We start from the raw sequence: 15,502 nt of genomic DNA, 5'->3' as shown, positions 1-15,502 counted from the left end.
AGTGTAATCATTGTGTACAGTATGTGAACCAAGAATCGCTTGAAGGCTAAGAGAAAATAAAGTCCAAAGGACATTTAAGTTTTATGAAGGGCCAGCATTGATGCTGAAGGTAAGTTGACTTTAAATAAGCAGAAAGGGACAGGGAAGGCATTCCCCAGATAAAATTTGTATATTTTCAAAGATGGTCATTATAATCTGTGTGTGTCAGGGTGTGCCTAAAAGAAGACAGCTGGTTGTTGCCAGAGCCCCATCCTGCACACGTTCATTAAGTACTTTTCATTTGTATCTGAGTTCTTTACACAAATAAGTCTGCTTTTTATAATGTTCTGTCTTAAGTTCACAGATTCCTTAGAATAGTTCCATCATCCCCTGCTGTTGCTCAGCAATTTACAGATATGTACCTGTTAGAAGTATGCTTTAGCCTAGCTTTAAGACAACTTGTCCTTTCAACTTGTGATTATCCTGCTTCACTTTCCTGTGCAATGATGGCTTGGTTATTCTGTCCTGATTTTTGCTAATGGTCATCCCATTGGAGTTCTTTGGTGGTAAAGTGTTTCAATGCCATTGAGATTGTCCATTTTCTAGGATTTCAATTTTAGCGATCTTGTCATAGCGTCATAGAATATTAGAGCTGCTAGAAAACCTTAGATATGAATTAAGCACTGTTCATTTTACAGAGGGAGAAAATATGACCCTGCCAGCCATGACTTGCTCAAGGTTACTAGACAGGAGAGTGGCAGGGCTGTGAGTGAGCCTCCTGAAGCCAGGTCCAGCACTTTTCTCCTAGTGCCCTGCTGCTTCCCTTCTTGTGCCTCCACAAGAAGTTCTGTTGGGGTGGTGGTATCACCCAGCTGTCCAAGCAATCCCAGGTCGCACATGGTACAGATCCCAGTCTCGCAACAGCATCCACAAGGAGCTATTGTGCCATCTACACCCTCTATTTAGTTTGAGGAGGAATGTCACCAAAGTGACAAAACTCCCACCATGCTCTTCACTCATTGTTTAGACTTGTAGGTCTGAAAGTTTGACAGTAAGACTTAGAGATGAGCTAGTTCCCCCAATCCACAGGAGAGAATGCTGGCTTGTTGGCCAAGGGATTTGGCACCATGTAGTGGTGGTACTCTCCAGGCAACCACTTCTATATTGTTACTTTGTTCAGGACCTTGAAGATCTCTGATTTTGTCATTATGAGTGTTCAGTCTGTCAGCACACACCACAAAGCCTTTCTCGCCTAGTAGATGGTGGCCTTTACAAGGTGCTGTAAGTAAAATATGTACTCTGTAGCCACCCTGATTATGAATGTAGCATGTACTCTGACACCAAGCCATTATTCAGTTACTTTTCCAGCTTGGCCAAAGCTACCAAGGCTTATGTTGTTGGCATAGCCTTTGAGAGGCCCAGGGTTACCACCATACGCCAAAGAAACGTCAAAATAGAACTTGATCCCTATTGATGATGAAACATCTTGAACTGCAATTATGGTCTCTCTGGCACAGACCCCTCCTTCAAGATGGCAGCCTCTGGTTTGGCCCTCTCTGTCTATGTGCTGTCGACATCAGCATGCTGGAGTTTCTTGCCCCATGATTTATTTCTATGGAGGCTCACAACTTATTGAGTTGGTTGAAGAGTCGAAGACATCCAAAAATGTATTCTTTTGCCATGTTCTGGCTTCCCTTATATCCTTAAGCTACATAAAACACGTTGGCTGCTTAGATACATGTGGCACTTCATGGCCATCAATATTGAAAGGGGAGCCACAATTCAGAAAGCACTTGGATTTCTTAAGTCCTCTATTTTGTGCTCATTTACTGACATCTAGCTCTGGGAGTAGGGAAAATAGCCCTGAGCTGGGAAGCAGGAAATCAGGGACCTTCTTGGAGCCTCAGTTCTTCTGTATCTCACATGGGGATTGTGAGGAAAACACTTTTAGGAAATTAAGCTAGCTCTATTTATTGACACTGGTGGAGGCCAAAGGTAAGATCTTTAAACAATAAACTTAATTTTTATATCTGTAGTTTGATTTTTGAAATTCGAATTAATTCTTCAAACTTTTTCATGTCTCATTCTTTACATTGAATTGTTTTATCTTATTTTATTGATATCATTTGTATTTATATCACCATCATTTCTAAGTTATCTTCCTCTGACCCCAAAAGATATAAGTTTGTTGTTTTTTCAAAGCGGATGAGAAAAGACAGTAAAACCAGTTAACATAATCATGTCTGGCAGATGTCTTCCACATCCACAATTCCCCCACTTCTGCAAAAACTTAAAAGGAGGTATTTTTTCTTTATTTTCTTTCTATTTCCATGAAAGTGTAGCTCCTTGGAAACAGGAATAATTCTGCCTTTTCCTTCATTTACATCTCTTCCACATACAGTGTTGATCTACCTAATAATGAATATAACATCTGCTGGTTACCATCTCTTTAGTGTCTTAGTGATATTGAGGGGTTTGGGGGCTTCATAAAGAGAACATATCACATTGGAACTGACTTTGGCACTTGAATGTCTTTTCTTTCTCTTTGGCAGGTTTTCAGATACCTTGGAGTTGGCAGATGACATGGCCATTGATATTCCCCATATTTGGTTGTACCTTGCTGAGCTGGTGACCCCCATGTTAAAAGAAGGAGGAATCTCTATGAGAGAACTTATCACGTGAGTCACTCGGGTAGCCGATTCAGAAGTGACCAAGTTGCTCACTGTTGGCCCATTATGAATCATAAGGCATTATATAAATGTCACCAGCCATTACTATTAATTTTAGAATATAGCATAAGTGATTTGCCCAAGATCACACAAGGCCCTTGAACCTCAGCCTTCTAAAGTACTTGAAACCCGGTGCTCTTTCTACTAAATCACACTACGCTATATGAGGTGCATCAAAGGTCCTTCCTTCTTAAAACCTCCTGAGGAAAAAAGGCTCCTTTTCTTCCTATGCGGGCCCGTGTCTGTGCTGGGCACAGACAGAGAGGAGAAAGATCAGCTTTTTTTGTCAGCAGAGCTCAGGTTGATCTTCCTCAGGTCCTGCCCTGTTTCAGGTGTTCCCTACACATTCCCCAGTATCTTTCCCTCATACTTTCCAGACTTGGTTCTATAACTTTATTACCAGCTGCTCAAGTTCTCCTTTTGCCTTGAAAGAATAATTTGAGAATACAAGTAGATCACCAGAGAAAGCTGTGTGCTTCATCCAGTTTTTGAGCCCTGAGTTAAATAGTGTTGGAGAAAAATATTCTGTAGGACACCAGAACAGTCCATGTTTTATCAGCTGCCTTCTTGAGCAGAGCCGAGACTGTGATAGACACCAAGACATTGTGTGTGGGTCCCTACCCCCCAACTGTTTACCATCAAGTAAGGAGGAATATATGGCCACACACAGCCATTATGCACAATATCATAACGTACCTGCATTTAAGGTCTACCCAAAAAAGTGCTGTGGAAGGTTTAAAGGAGATACCTGAGCATCAGGCAGGGGCTCCTGGAGGAGTTGGCATTTTAACTGAAAAATCTCTTTTTAAGCTTCTCCATCTAGGCATTATAATATCCAGACTGAAACCCAAAAGTCCCTGAAATGTTTGGGGATGCACATGGTACTCTCTGCTCATCCTTCTTATCATCTCAGCTGTACATTCTCTTCTCATGGCACAAGAAGGATTTGATCAGAAATGTGATCTGACCCACCACTTTATGAATGTGACCATTGCTTTGTATGCTCTGTTACAGAGAATTTAGCAAACCTTTACTTCCTGTGGGAAGAGCCGGGGTCTTGCTTTCTGAAATATTGCACCTTCTATGCAAACAAATGGTGAGTGTTTTCACTTGTGTTCAGTTCAGAGGAGCCTGAGAGAGGGGGCCAGGAGCTGTAGTTGGGAGACTGGCTTAAACATAGCACAAAAACAGTCAGGAAGCCTTGTTTTATTTGCAGACCAGATGCAGGGAGGGCTCTGCCATAGCTCCACTTCTGAGCATTTGGCGTGTGTTCCATGGGAACGGAACAAATTTATCTAAATTTGATACTAAGGAGCATTTTTATCTCTCCTGTGATCAATCTTGAAATAAAAATAAACCCATTTTCAAATCTGCTGTGTCTCAGGTACCTGTGCTAGGTGCTGGAGCTACAAAGTAAAAAACCAAACATTCCTTCTCAAGTAATTTGCTTTTGATTGGGGGAGACAGCTTCTACAAAGATAGGCAGTATGAGAAAATGTCAGAAGAGAGCACTGATAACTATGGGTATTGGGACCTCCTCTAAGAGGTAACACCTAAGCTGAGCCTCAGAGAAAAGCTAGGAATCCAAAGCTGTGAAAAGGAAATGTGCTTCAGGCACAGGGGAACAGATGCAAAGGCTGAGAGATGGGAAATTCATAGACTAGAACTGCAGTTTCAATTTAAGGAAAATGTAGAATTTATAAATCAGTCAGTTAGTAAGCATTACTAAGCACCTACTATGTGCCGAAATGTTGAAGATGGGCAAAAGACAGTCCCTTCCCCTAAGGAACTAACTATTGGGGGAGACAACATGCAAACATATATGCAAAACAAACTATAAACAAGATAAACAGGAAATAATTTAATAAAGGAAGTAATATCAAATCCAAAAACTTTTGTGAGAACCAGCTTGAAAATCTAGTCCAAATTTCAGACTTGGCTTTATTCTAGTGGCAACAGGGATTCCCCAAGTAGCCTTGGGAAAGATAGTCATCTGGTTACACCTATGTTTTAGGAATATTAGTTTGATAGTTGTGTGGAAGATGGAATGGAGAAAGAGAGCCTGGAAGCTAGGAGACTTTGGTAATCATTAAGGTGAAAAGTCACGTTTACCTAAATAAGAGCATTGGCTAAGCATGTGGATAGAAGGGGCTACTATCTATGAGAAGTGTCAGGGAGGGAGGAGAGTGACAAAATTTATAACTGATTGGATGTAGACGATAAGAGATAAGTCAAGGATAACTAAGGCTGCTAATCTGTGTAACTGAAAAGGTGATAGATGACTTCCAAAGAAATAGGCATATTTGGTGCAGAGTGAATTTAGTAGGGAAAATGTGTCCCGTTTTGGACATACTGAGTTTGAGGACTTGGTGGGCCAGCAAGGTGAAGATACCCAGGTGGTAAAAAGGAGTTGAGGAGAAGGGTTAATTAACACTAGATCTATGGAATGGGAAATCACCTTAGGTGATTAAAGTCTGCACAGAGATGATAATTAGACCCATGGGAGCTAATGAGAGCATCGGAGGAATATAAAGGAAGAAGAAAAGGCCCTAAGACAATCTTGGAAGACCCTTGTGCTCAATAGATGAGAAGCTGAGAAAAGGAAAAACAGGAAAGAGCCATTACAGGGGGGTGGGGATATCTGAGAGTAGAATCGCTGGTCAGCAATGTCACGGTCTTTAGAGGAGAGATCTGAGAGCACCTGGCAGAAAGCCCCTGGACTTAGAAGTTTAGAGGTACTTGGCTTTGCCTTTTAGTAAGTGATGGCGTCGAAAGCTAGAAATGAATGGACTGGGAGCAAATAGACCTTGAGGATGAAGAGACTGAGGCATGTTTGTAGACTATAGAGGTGACAGTGGATGGGCAGCTGGATATTGAAGATTTAGGGAGGAGGAAAGGGGGGGGGAGGGGGAAAGCTAGTCAAGGGGCAAAGCTTTAAGGTCACAGATAGATGGATTTTCACTTCTTTCTCAGAGACTGACATGAAGGAGGGAAAGGGAAGGAGATGATGTCAAGAGGTTTTCCAGTGTGGAAGAGGGAGTTGATGGCATCATTCACATACAAAGGCAGTTCCTCTGCCTTGAAGAGAAGAGGGACAGGAGGTGGGAGTTGAGAAAGCCTGAAGTAGTCTCTACAGAGTGTGATAAATACTACATGGATTGCCAGATGGCAAGTGAGGGTCTAGCACGTAAATTTTCCCAAGAGGCATGGGGTTGTATGGCTTATTTCCAGCAGAGGTCAGCAACATTCCAGGAGGAGTAAAAGGGGCTGGGTCAGTGGCATAAAGTGGCAAGGGATTCAGAAGTAGAAGGTACTGCCATAGAGCCAAGACCTCAAGGGGAAAGGGCAGCTGGTGCTTCTCTGGTGTTTTAAAGTTTGCCAAGAGCTTCACCTGCGTGGCCTTATCTGATCTCCACAGCAGCTCAGAGAGAGGGGAAAGAACTGACTGGGAGAATAGGAAGGAGGGAGACATTATGGTCAGGAATCAAGAGAGTTCCAGGAGCTGTGGGTTGGGGGCTGAGATAGAAGAACAGGTGGCTGTGGTCAAAGAACTCCAGATTCTGGAGTAGAGCATGTGTGAGAGTGAATCTCCTTGGGGGCAGCTGCAAGACGGGAAGATGGAGGAGGTTAAGGAATCAGAGGCTAGGGTAACCAGTGACTTCAGCAAAAATGTATGCTCTCTCATTTTGTTGAATTTCATTAACATTTGGTACCTGGAGAGTAATGATCTTCGTTGATTTCTGTAGCCTGGTTAGAAAGCATTTCTCTATGCTTTAACCTTAATAACAGCCCCATGAAGTCAGTAGCACAAGTGCCATTAGGCCTACTTTGCAGCAGGAGAAACTGCAGCCCCTAGTGGTAATGGTGACTGGCCCAGAGTCACTCAGCAACTAATAGTAATAGAGCCCAACATTCCCAAGTCTCTTAGTGCCCCTCCTTGGAAACTTCCTCCCAGTTAAATAGAAGCAGGAGATTTGTTCTAATACGTATACGTCCTTTGTTGACATGATGTCCCCACCCCGGCCCTCTGGATAAACCTCAGTAAGTTATCTTCATGAATTGTCATAGCTGAAAACTTATCCCTTAATAGTGGCTACTTGGGAATGGGCCTCTCCTCACTTAGCTGTCTGGACCATCTAATTTTAGACCTACATTTTGTCACTAGGCCCTTACTGGAAACCTTTCCATCTGATCTCAACAGAGCCAGATAATCTTCCCCTCTCTTTAAAATAGTCCATTATCTCATTGAACAAGTCACATTTTCTATCTTGTCTCTTTACTTGACACAAATTTTTTCAGATTTGTAGATTTCCCACTTGACAAATGTATATATGCTGGCAAATGCTACAAGAAAAGATTGGCTTATATAGATCATTATTAGAGGAACCAATTACCCCCTCTTTAGAGTCTGCATGTTGTGAATATCTAGCCTAGTGTGTCTGGCTTCTGGTAAGCATTGTGGAATTCGTAAATGTTGACTGTGAATGTGGCCTTGTCTGAGAACTCTGTGGGGAGCCCAGCCCTGCTCCTACCATTCTCCTTGGACCTTCAGATTATGGCCTCCTTCATCTCCCTGCTGCTCTCCAGGATGTTCCCTGTGGTGCTCGATTTTCCTAGTGATCAGCAGTAGTGCCCTCTTCTCCTTTTAGCTCAGCCTAGAATTATAAGTTCTCAGAGCCGGGTCCTCTAGTTCCTCCCCTCCCTGCGTTTCTTGAAGTTCTAGAAACACGCCCCATTCTTGACTTAGAACCAATCTTCAGTGTTTGGAGCTCTAAACCATGTGGACAATCCTGGTGGTGCGCAGGATAAAGAATGAGCTGATCTAGCTAGATCCAGCCCATATCTTCTGTTAACAGAAGCAGTCTATGAAGAGCAATGTAAATGATCATTATTGAATGTTGGCATTGATAGAAATAGAAGATTCCTGAATGGTTGTTTTTTTCACCTCTGACATCAGATGTTCTGGGTAAACATGTCCGTGCACATGCTTGTGTGTGGTGAATATTCAACACCAATTCATTTGTTCCACTTTGTGGACCAACTTTTGAAAAGTCATTCTTGTCTTTGCATTTACTGGCACATACAGTTGTCACACTAGGAACCCAGAGTCTAGGGCAGTTTGTGTTTGTGAGACCAAGGGCTGGTTTTGATGTGAGCCCAAAGCTGTTGTCTTGAAAGCCTTGTCCTTCCCTCTGGTAATGAGCATTCGTTTGTTATTTAGAGCCATAAGAAAGTGGGAGCCTTATGGAGGGAGGCCGGCCTCAGTTGGAAGGACTATTTGCCAGAAGGGGAAGATGTACATAACTTTCTCCTGGAGCAGGTAAGTGTGGAGTTTCCTGAGCCCCATTAATGGCAAGATTCATGACTATTCATCATTTCAATTTTGTAGTGTCTTGTCTATCCCTAAATGGAAGGTGTAAGCGAGCATGTCTCTCAGACTTTAGAGTTAGATTGAAATGGAACGACAGTTTCTGTGTTTTCAGTGTAATCCTATAAAGGTTTATGGCAGTAAATAATTGAGGGCTTCTCAAAACTCAAACCTTTTGAATTATAAGGCATTCCTTCTCAAATACAGGATTTTGCTCCAGGACCCCAAGGTTCTTTAGAGGGGATAAAGTCAAACTGATCTTCCTAATCCCCCTCTTCAGTCCTGCCACAGAAAGGCTGTTTAAATCAAACCGTGATGAGAGAGAGCAGCTCAATAAACAGTTGCTTCTATCTCATGGCCAGTGTAGTCCTCCCTAACAGGTCACAAGCATCATTCCATTCAGTCAGCTCTCATGAAAAGGCATTCTTTAAAATCCAGGGCCTTTAAAATCAGTTGCTCATATAATCATAGACGAATTTTTCCAGGCCAAGTTAGGTCATCTTATCCAACCCTTTCATTATAAAGATACTGATTGGACCCTAGAGAAGAGACATTACCTAGGGGCTTTCTAACAGGCCTTGGCCTCAGCTTTTCTAACTGTTAGACCAATATACATTAGTCTTTTTTTCTTCAACTCTGTAAATATTAATGCCTCAGAACATGAAGAGAACACATTTTTACATGGATTTGAACAGAGCTTCTCATTTTCAGAAGCTGTTTTGGAAGAGTTGGATTATGCCTAAAAGTATTCAGCTTTTTCAAGTGCTTTAGGAGTAGAGCTCAAAACTACCATCCCTTCTACATTCAGCCAGTAGACATGGTTAAAACAAATTGTTTGACAATAATTTCTGTTTGGTCCTTTTGTAAACTGAAGATCTCCTGAGTTTCCATTTCCAGCATTGAGTTACTCACCCAGGGATTCAAGAACCAGTTAAATAGACAGTTTCTCAAAGCAGAGCTGTGACCTCCTGGAGCTGATTGGTGTGGGCCTGGGCCTGTGAGACACTCCAGAACTGTCTGGTAATGATGAAGTGCCCAGATGACTCTATGAGTGACTTTAACTGGGAACTGCACTGGCACCAAAGAAAAGGAGGGAGCTATAGGAGCAGGAACTTGGGAAGAGGCTACCCACAAAGAGCTTCTCACTGTGGGGGGACTAGTCTCCTTAACATACAATCATTTGTTGAATGTTATCTTCCTTTTTCAGGGAATTGTCTAGAGGCTCGAAAAATCCACAGGAAGGCATATGTTTGAGAATGTTAGTTTTGCCTGCTATTAACTGGTCATTTAGTCCGTCTTAGAGGGGAGGAATAGGTATATCTCAGGGTTCCTAACCCAAAGGATGCTATGACTAAATACATTTCACTTTTCCTATTTCAGAAGTTGGACTTTATAGAGTCTGACTGTTCCAGTTCCTCAGAAGCACTTTCAAAGAAAGAACTCTCTGCTGAAGAGCTGTACAAACGGCTTGAGAAACTCATTATTGAGGACAAGGCGAATGATGAACAGATCTTTGACTGGGTAGAGGTATAAAGACTCTTCCTCCCTGGCACCTGTGCGCTTACATGATTTCTGCAATGTCTAACCTTTCCTAAGCCACATAGCCTCTACCCATCTTGTTCCGCTTGGGAGTGGGAAAGCAAGTTAGTTTCTTATGCATCAATCATGTTCATCATATTCAGTCATTGTTCATTCATACATGTCTGAAAAAGAGAAATTACTTGACATAATGGATAGAGCTGCCAGACTTGGACTCAGGAAAACTTGGGTTCCAGTCCTGCCTCTGAACCCACATAGCCATTTTGTGACTGTGGACAAATCACTTAACAAGGCAGATCTAAGTTTAGCAGGCACAGACAAATTGCTGTTCTGTATGAAGAGAGAGTTTACAAACAGATAGTTCCCTCCCCCAGTAAAGTCCTACAGGTCCAGATGCCTCCCGCGAAAAGAATCATTTTTACCCAAAGCAGCCCTCTTCTGGATTGCTCCAAAAAGTCCTGGCCAAGAGTTCTGACCACAAACAGTTCTTCTCTGAATTCTGCCTCCTCCTGAAATGATTGTGCCCTTATCAGTCAAGGTATAGACTTCCTTATCAATTCTTCCTGACCAGAGAATGGATACTATAAACAATGTCCCAGAAAGTGGGGGGGTCATCAGAAAGCTTTTGTTTTTGTACTCTCTTGGAATGAGTTCAGAAGGGGTCTGTGAAGGCTTTTCCTCATGCTTGCCATATCCTGGAGAGTCTGCTCATACCTGTTTCTGTGGGCCGCTTTTTCTGATTTCCAACTTAGCATCCCTCTGTGCAAGGTTTCTGGTTATGGAGAACAATTTACTTTTACAAGTTTGATTTCTACAAAGAGGATTTTGTGGGGTTCTTCAAGCATAGCTCTGGCAGGCAGATTTGGATTCTCTAGCCTAAGATCTAGAGTAGGGCAGGGCAGGGCAGAGCAAAGACCTTGAGTATCTTTCTGACTCTAAAAATGACCTTCGTTACCACTAATTTTATCTTACCCTCTTCCCCCCTCCTCTATTTTGCTTTCCATTCCTGTTTTTATCATGCTTTAAATCCCCAAGCAGTGGCCTTTTCAGACTATTCTCCCTGGTGACTAAGGAAACCTTCTTGCTTTTAATTTCTATAGCATTTTATGATTTCAAAGCACTTTTCATTTATCATCATTAATGGCCCTCATGGTGACCCAGAGAACCAACAATCCCTTTTTGATGTGACCTCTATATTGGCCAGTGCAACAGACTTTGTAGGTTAGTGCATGACATAGGCATTCTTACTATGGAAAAAAAAAACAAGTACACTCTGAAAAGAACCTTTTTTCCATAGAAGCATTTCTGTTTGGACTGTTAGTAAGTCCTGAACTTCTTCTGGTTGAGGGGAGGGAGAGAGAGGGAGAGAGAGGGAGAGAGGGAGAGAGAGAGGGAGAGAGAGAGGGAGAGAGAGAGGGAGAGAGAGAGACAGAGAGAGAGAGAGAGAGAGAGAGAGAGAGAGAGAGAGAGAGAGAGAGAGAGAGAGAGAGAACGAGAACGTACATACGTACATACAGGGGAAAGATTAAAGAGAGGCAAATACTGCTCTTTGTCCTGCTAAAACTATTTATATGCAAGAGTCTTAACATGTTTGATGGGTTTTTCAGAATGTTGTTGCAATGGGGACTTTGTTTAGGGCATGCTTCCTGCCTTCAGCTTCCATCCTGTGGGGGCTATAAAATGGTACAGTACCTGTAGTCACCAAAGCAGCCAAGAATCATCGTGAGAATTACTCCCTTTAAGACAAGCTTACAGGTCAGCAGAATACCTGGAAACACCATTGATTTTTTTTTTTTTGTTTGTTTGTTTTGACTCCCACGTTGAAGATAAATGAATTTTTCCACAACGACTTTTGTTATCCTATGAAATGTGATCTCTCTATCCTCAAATGAGATTTTCTAGCATTCCCATCGGTCCACAAGCTGCAGGCCAAGCACTCTCTCTAAAAATCAGGAAACAAAAGAAACTCCAGTCCCTCTTCCAGTCCACAACAATTCAGTCAGCATAACATTTTGAACAATGTTTTTAGATATTTGGCTACACATATAGTATATCTTATCCAAAAAACAGCCCATTGTATGGCAGTCAGGCAATAAATATTTATTAAACCCTATTATGGGCTAGGCGCCCTGTCAAGTAGCTGGGAATACAAAAAAGAGGCAAAAAATAGGGCCTGCCCTATTTTTACAATTTAAACAAAGTGACAGCATGCAAACAAATGTACACCAGATAAGCTATAGACAGGGTAAATGAGAAATTATTGTTAAACAGGCACTGGAATTAAGAGAGATTAGGGAAGGCTTCCTGTTAGAAAGAGAGATTTTACTTGGAACTTAAAGGAAGAGAGAGAGTTCTCCAGATAGGGGGGACAACCATAGAAAATGGCCAGAGCCTAGAGGTGGGGTGTTTTTTTTGTTGCTGTTTGTGGAACAGCCTGGGGATCAGTGTCATGGGATCAAAGAGTACATGGAGGCAGTGAGGAGTAAGATTCTGAAAGGTGTCAGGGGAGTAGATTATAAGGGGCTTTGAATGCCAAACAAAGCATTTTGTTTTTGATCCTATAGGCAATAGGGAGCCAGTGGGATTTATTGTGCCTTAGGAAAATCACTTTAGTGGCTGAATGAAAGATGGACTAGAGTGAGGAGAAAGACTTGAGGCAGGCTCAAGCTCCTCCCACCCCACTATTGTAAAAGTCCAGGTAAGAGGTGTTTATAAGGGTCTGCACCAGCATGTCATCAGTATCAGAGAAGAGAAGGGGGCATATTCAAGAGACATTGCAGGGGGCAGCTGGGTGACTCAGTAGATTGAGAGTCAGGCCCAGAGACAGGAGGTCCTGGGTTCAAATCTGGCCTCAGACACTTCCCAGCTGTGTGATCCTGGGCAAGTCACTTGACCCCCCATTGCCCACCCTTACCACTCTTCTGCCTTGGAACCAATCAAGATGGAAGGTAAGGTTTTTAAAAAGAGACAGACAGACAGACAGACAGACATTGCAAAGATGAGATTGAAAGACCTTGGTAACAGATTGGACCTGGGAGTGAGTGATAGTGAGAGTCAAAGAGATGACCCCCTAGGCTGTGAGCTGGGGTAGGGAGACTAGGAGAATGATAATTTGGAAGTGGGAAGGGCTTGCAAGGAAAGATAATGAATTTGGTTTTGAATATATTTTTTAAGATGTCTATAGGAAATGTTCCGTTTAGGTTGGGGAAGAGAGAGGTAGTTTAAAGAATCATGTCCACAGAAATAATGATTTGATCCATGGAAACTGATGTGGGTGTCACCTAGCAGTTTGTCCCCCATAACACAGTTGCCACTTTTTAAAGAACAGATATTACTGAAAAATTCACTAAAATTCCAGAATGCAAATACAGATAGTCCTTTTAAAATCCGAGTTAATTTCACATCCTTTTTGGCTCACATGAGTAGACCTTAATTGCCTTTATTCTTGAAAAAGCATACTTTGAGTCACGCATCCACATTAGTCCTTGTGAAGCCTGTCAAGTTTTTAAGATTATTGCCATGCAAAAATGACTAAATTTGAGGAGCCCTTTTTATTTTCCTATTGCATATAATTTTTCCCTGAACTTTGTTTCCAGAGTAGGCTAAAGCATTTCCCTTGATCTGGGTTTTCAGTAGGTGGAAAGAATATGTTGTTTGTCCCTTAAAACAGATGAAGGCAGGCACAGCTCAGAACCAGCAAGGTCCCCTACTTTGCATTTCCAGGCAGTACTTTTTGTTCTTCATTTCCAAGATTTTTATGTACTTTTCTCAGACTTGCCTTGAAGTCTAGTCCTCAGGGGAGTCTAGCCATATGCCAAGATTGAAGTTGTTCTGTCCATCTGTTTATAAAGTACTTGGTGAGCCAAAAAGCAAGGCTGTGTTTTTATTCCCTCTCCTAAAACTTAACTCAAGTTCAGTATTCACTCAGATTTTCCAGAAGTAATTCCTCTGAGGTTAGACCAGCCCAAGTGAAATATTTTTTAGAAAGTTATAAGCAAGTGAAGTCTGTCCAATATCATGGAAATGAGCATGAAACCCCTTAGAGGGGATAAGACTATCCATCGTGGCATCAGATGGTAACAAAAAGCTATCATCTGTCTCTTCTACAGTGGTTTCTTCATGATTTGTGGGTAAAAAGAGTTCTTTTTCATTCCTCTGAACTTACTGTCTATTAATGCTGTTTAGAATTGCTTATAATTTCATCTTTCATGCTTTTGTGTTCAGTTCTTTAGCCTTCTGAGCTATCCCAAGCAAAAGTTTCTCTTGCCGCCAGATCCAAACATGTTAGTCCTTCACCAGAGAGAAAAATGGAACCCTTCAAGTCTTAGCTCTTTCTTTTAAAAAATGGAACCTAGCTTTAAAAGTTTTGACATGCTCTGCATTCCATTATGATCTTTTCTTCATTTTCTTGGCCTGGCTATTAGGGTGTACTGCTCCATAGAAAATGACATGCTGGGCTATGTAAAGGAGCTACAAATGAAATGGAGAATTGGAAAAGGACTTCCAAGACCTGCTTAGAAAATTATTGTCCTGTCTCTTTGTTGTAGCTCTTAGGATACTGTCCTACTGTCTGAACAGCTTGTTCCCTTTAAAGAGAAAAACTAGAATATGAATCACAGAATGGGTCAGGGTCCCATATTTCCATTACATTTTCCCTTGGCTTTCCTAGAGAACAGTGAAATAGTCTTCTGCCACTAAAAAGCTTTCTATACAGACATTTGCTTCTACCTGAGACAACTCTAGAACCTCATTAAGTTTTCTTAGTTTTGAAAATGAGCCTGCATTAAAATGAAGATGTTGCTTACCATCCAAGCCTCTTTAAGTCCAGAAGGCAAAGTATTTTTGGAGAAAGAATGTGTCATCCTTTGACCTCTCTTCAGGGGTGATTTATGGCCCCTCTCGCTGGCAGAAAGTTCCTTTTACCTCCTGTACCATCAAACCACCTAGGCAGGAATGACAGGAAGCAGAGTCACATTGAAACATACTGCAAACTGCATGATTCTGCCCACATTGGCAGCAGCAAAGCTGTTTTCATTTAATAGGGCAAATGAATTCTTTCAGGAGGGGTGAAGTGCCTTCCCTGCCCAGGTAGTGAGTGCCAAGCTCCCCAGTGGCTTTGGGGAACAGTTGCTGCTCTACAGAAGGCATCTTCCATCTTCTAACATCCATTTACTCTTGCTTTTAGGCTAATCTAGATGAAAGCCAGATGAGTTCACCGACATTCCTTAGAGCTTTAATGACAGCAGTTTGTAAAGCAGCTATTATAGGTAAGTAACATTTCTCAAAGCAGCTCCTACCATCAGAAAACCACCATTTGTCAAGCTCTTGATTATTGATCTACCTGGGTCTAAAAGATTTCATTCCCTGACCTGGTTTGTTTTCTACAGAGGTCAAGGGCTGTTTTCTCCCCAGGACAGGGAGTGGCTTCAGAAGCAAAAGGAGGAGTTCTGCTTGATTGTGGTCCAGGCTCCCCCTGCCATGAGGGACCAGCTGCCCTTCTTTGGGCTCCATTGTCTTAGCCGGGTCTCACCTTCCTTGTGGGAGACATGCTGGGGTTGGGAGGTTTTCAGAAGACCAATATTAGAGGAGGCTCTTCCATTGTAAAGCAGCTACTTCCACTGTGTTAAGTACGGTGTGTTTTGGGAGTTGGGAATGTAATGGCGTCTTAAACATAAACACATTTTATTTCATTTTTAAAAAATGCCAATGACCCTATTACTCGTCACTGGTGGGTAAAATTGTAATTAGTAATTAGAAACTTCCCTTGCTCCAGTCATCTATATATTTCTTCATGAAGGTATCTGCTTAATTTGCAGCCTCTCTGCACTTACCACAAAAACTTCAGAAAGGATAAGAGATATTCATTCATATATACAGTTGGTGAATG

The 15,502-nt window shown here is 42.0% G+C and overlaps 1 protein-coding gene across 6 annotated transcripts in view; it reads left to right on the top strand.

The window, feature by feature from the left end:
* The window catches only part of EIF4G3 (eukaryotic translation initiation factor 4 gamma 3), a 371,582-nt gene that overhangs the window by 352,140 nt on the left and 3,940 nt on the right, over nucleotides 1-15,502 (top strand). For all 6 annotated transcript variants that reach the window (XM_044667830.1, XM_044667835.1, XM_044667834.1 and 3 more), the window contains 5 exons: nucleotides 2,532-2,657; nucleotides 3,723-3,804; nucleotides 7,930-8,028; nucleotides 9,457-9,603; nucleotides 14,801-14,882. In XM_044667830.1, coding sequence (XP_044523765.1) covers nucleotides 2,532-2,657; nucleotides 3,723-3,804; nucleotides 7,930-8,028; nucleotides 9,457-9,603; nucleotides 14,801-14,882 — 536 coding nt within the window. The remainder of the gene's footprint in view (nucleotides 1-2,531; nucleotides 2,658-3,722; nucleotides 3,805-7,929; nucleotides 8,029-9,456; nucleotides 9,604-14,800; nucleotides 14,883-15,502) is intronic.

Source organism: Gracilinanus agilis, chromosome 3 (genome assembly GCF_016433145.1).
Source record: "Gracilinanus agilis isolate LMUSP501 chromosome 3, AgileGrace, whole genome shotgun sequence".
Taxonomy (NCBI): Eukaryota; Metazoa; Chordata; class Mammalia; order Didelphimorphia; family Didelphidae; genus Gracilinanus; species Gracilinanus agilis.
Note: the sequence above shows the minus strand (reverse complement) of the source record. Positions and strands in the feature narration are given on the sequence as shown.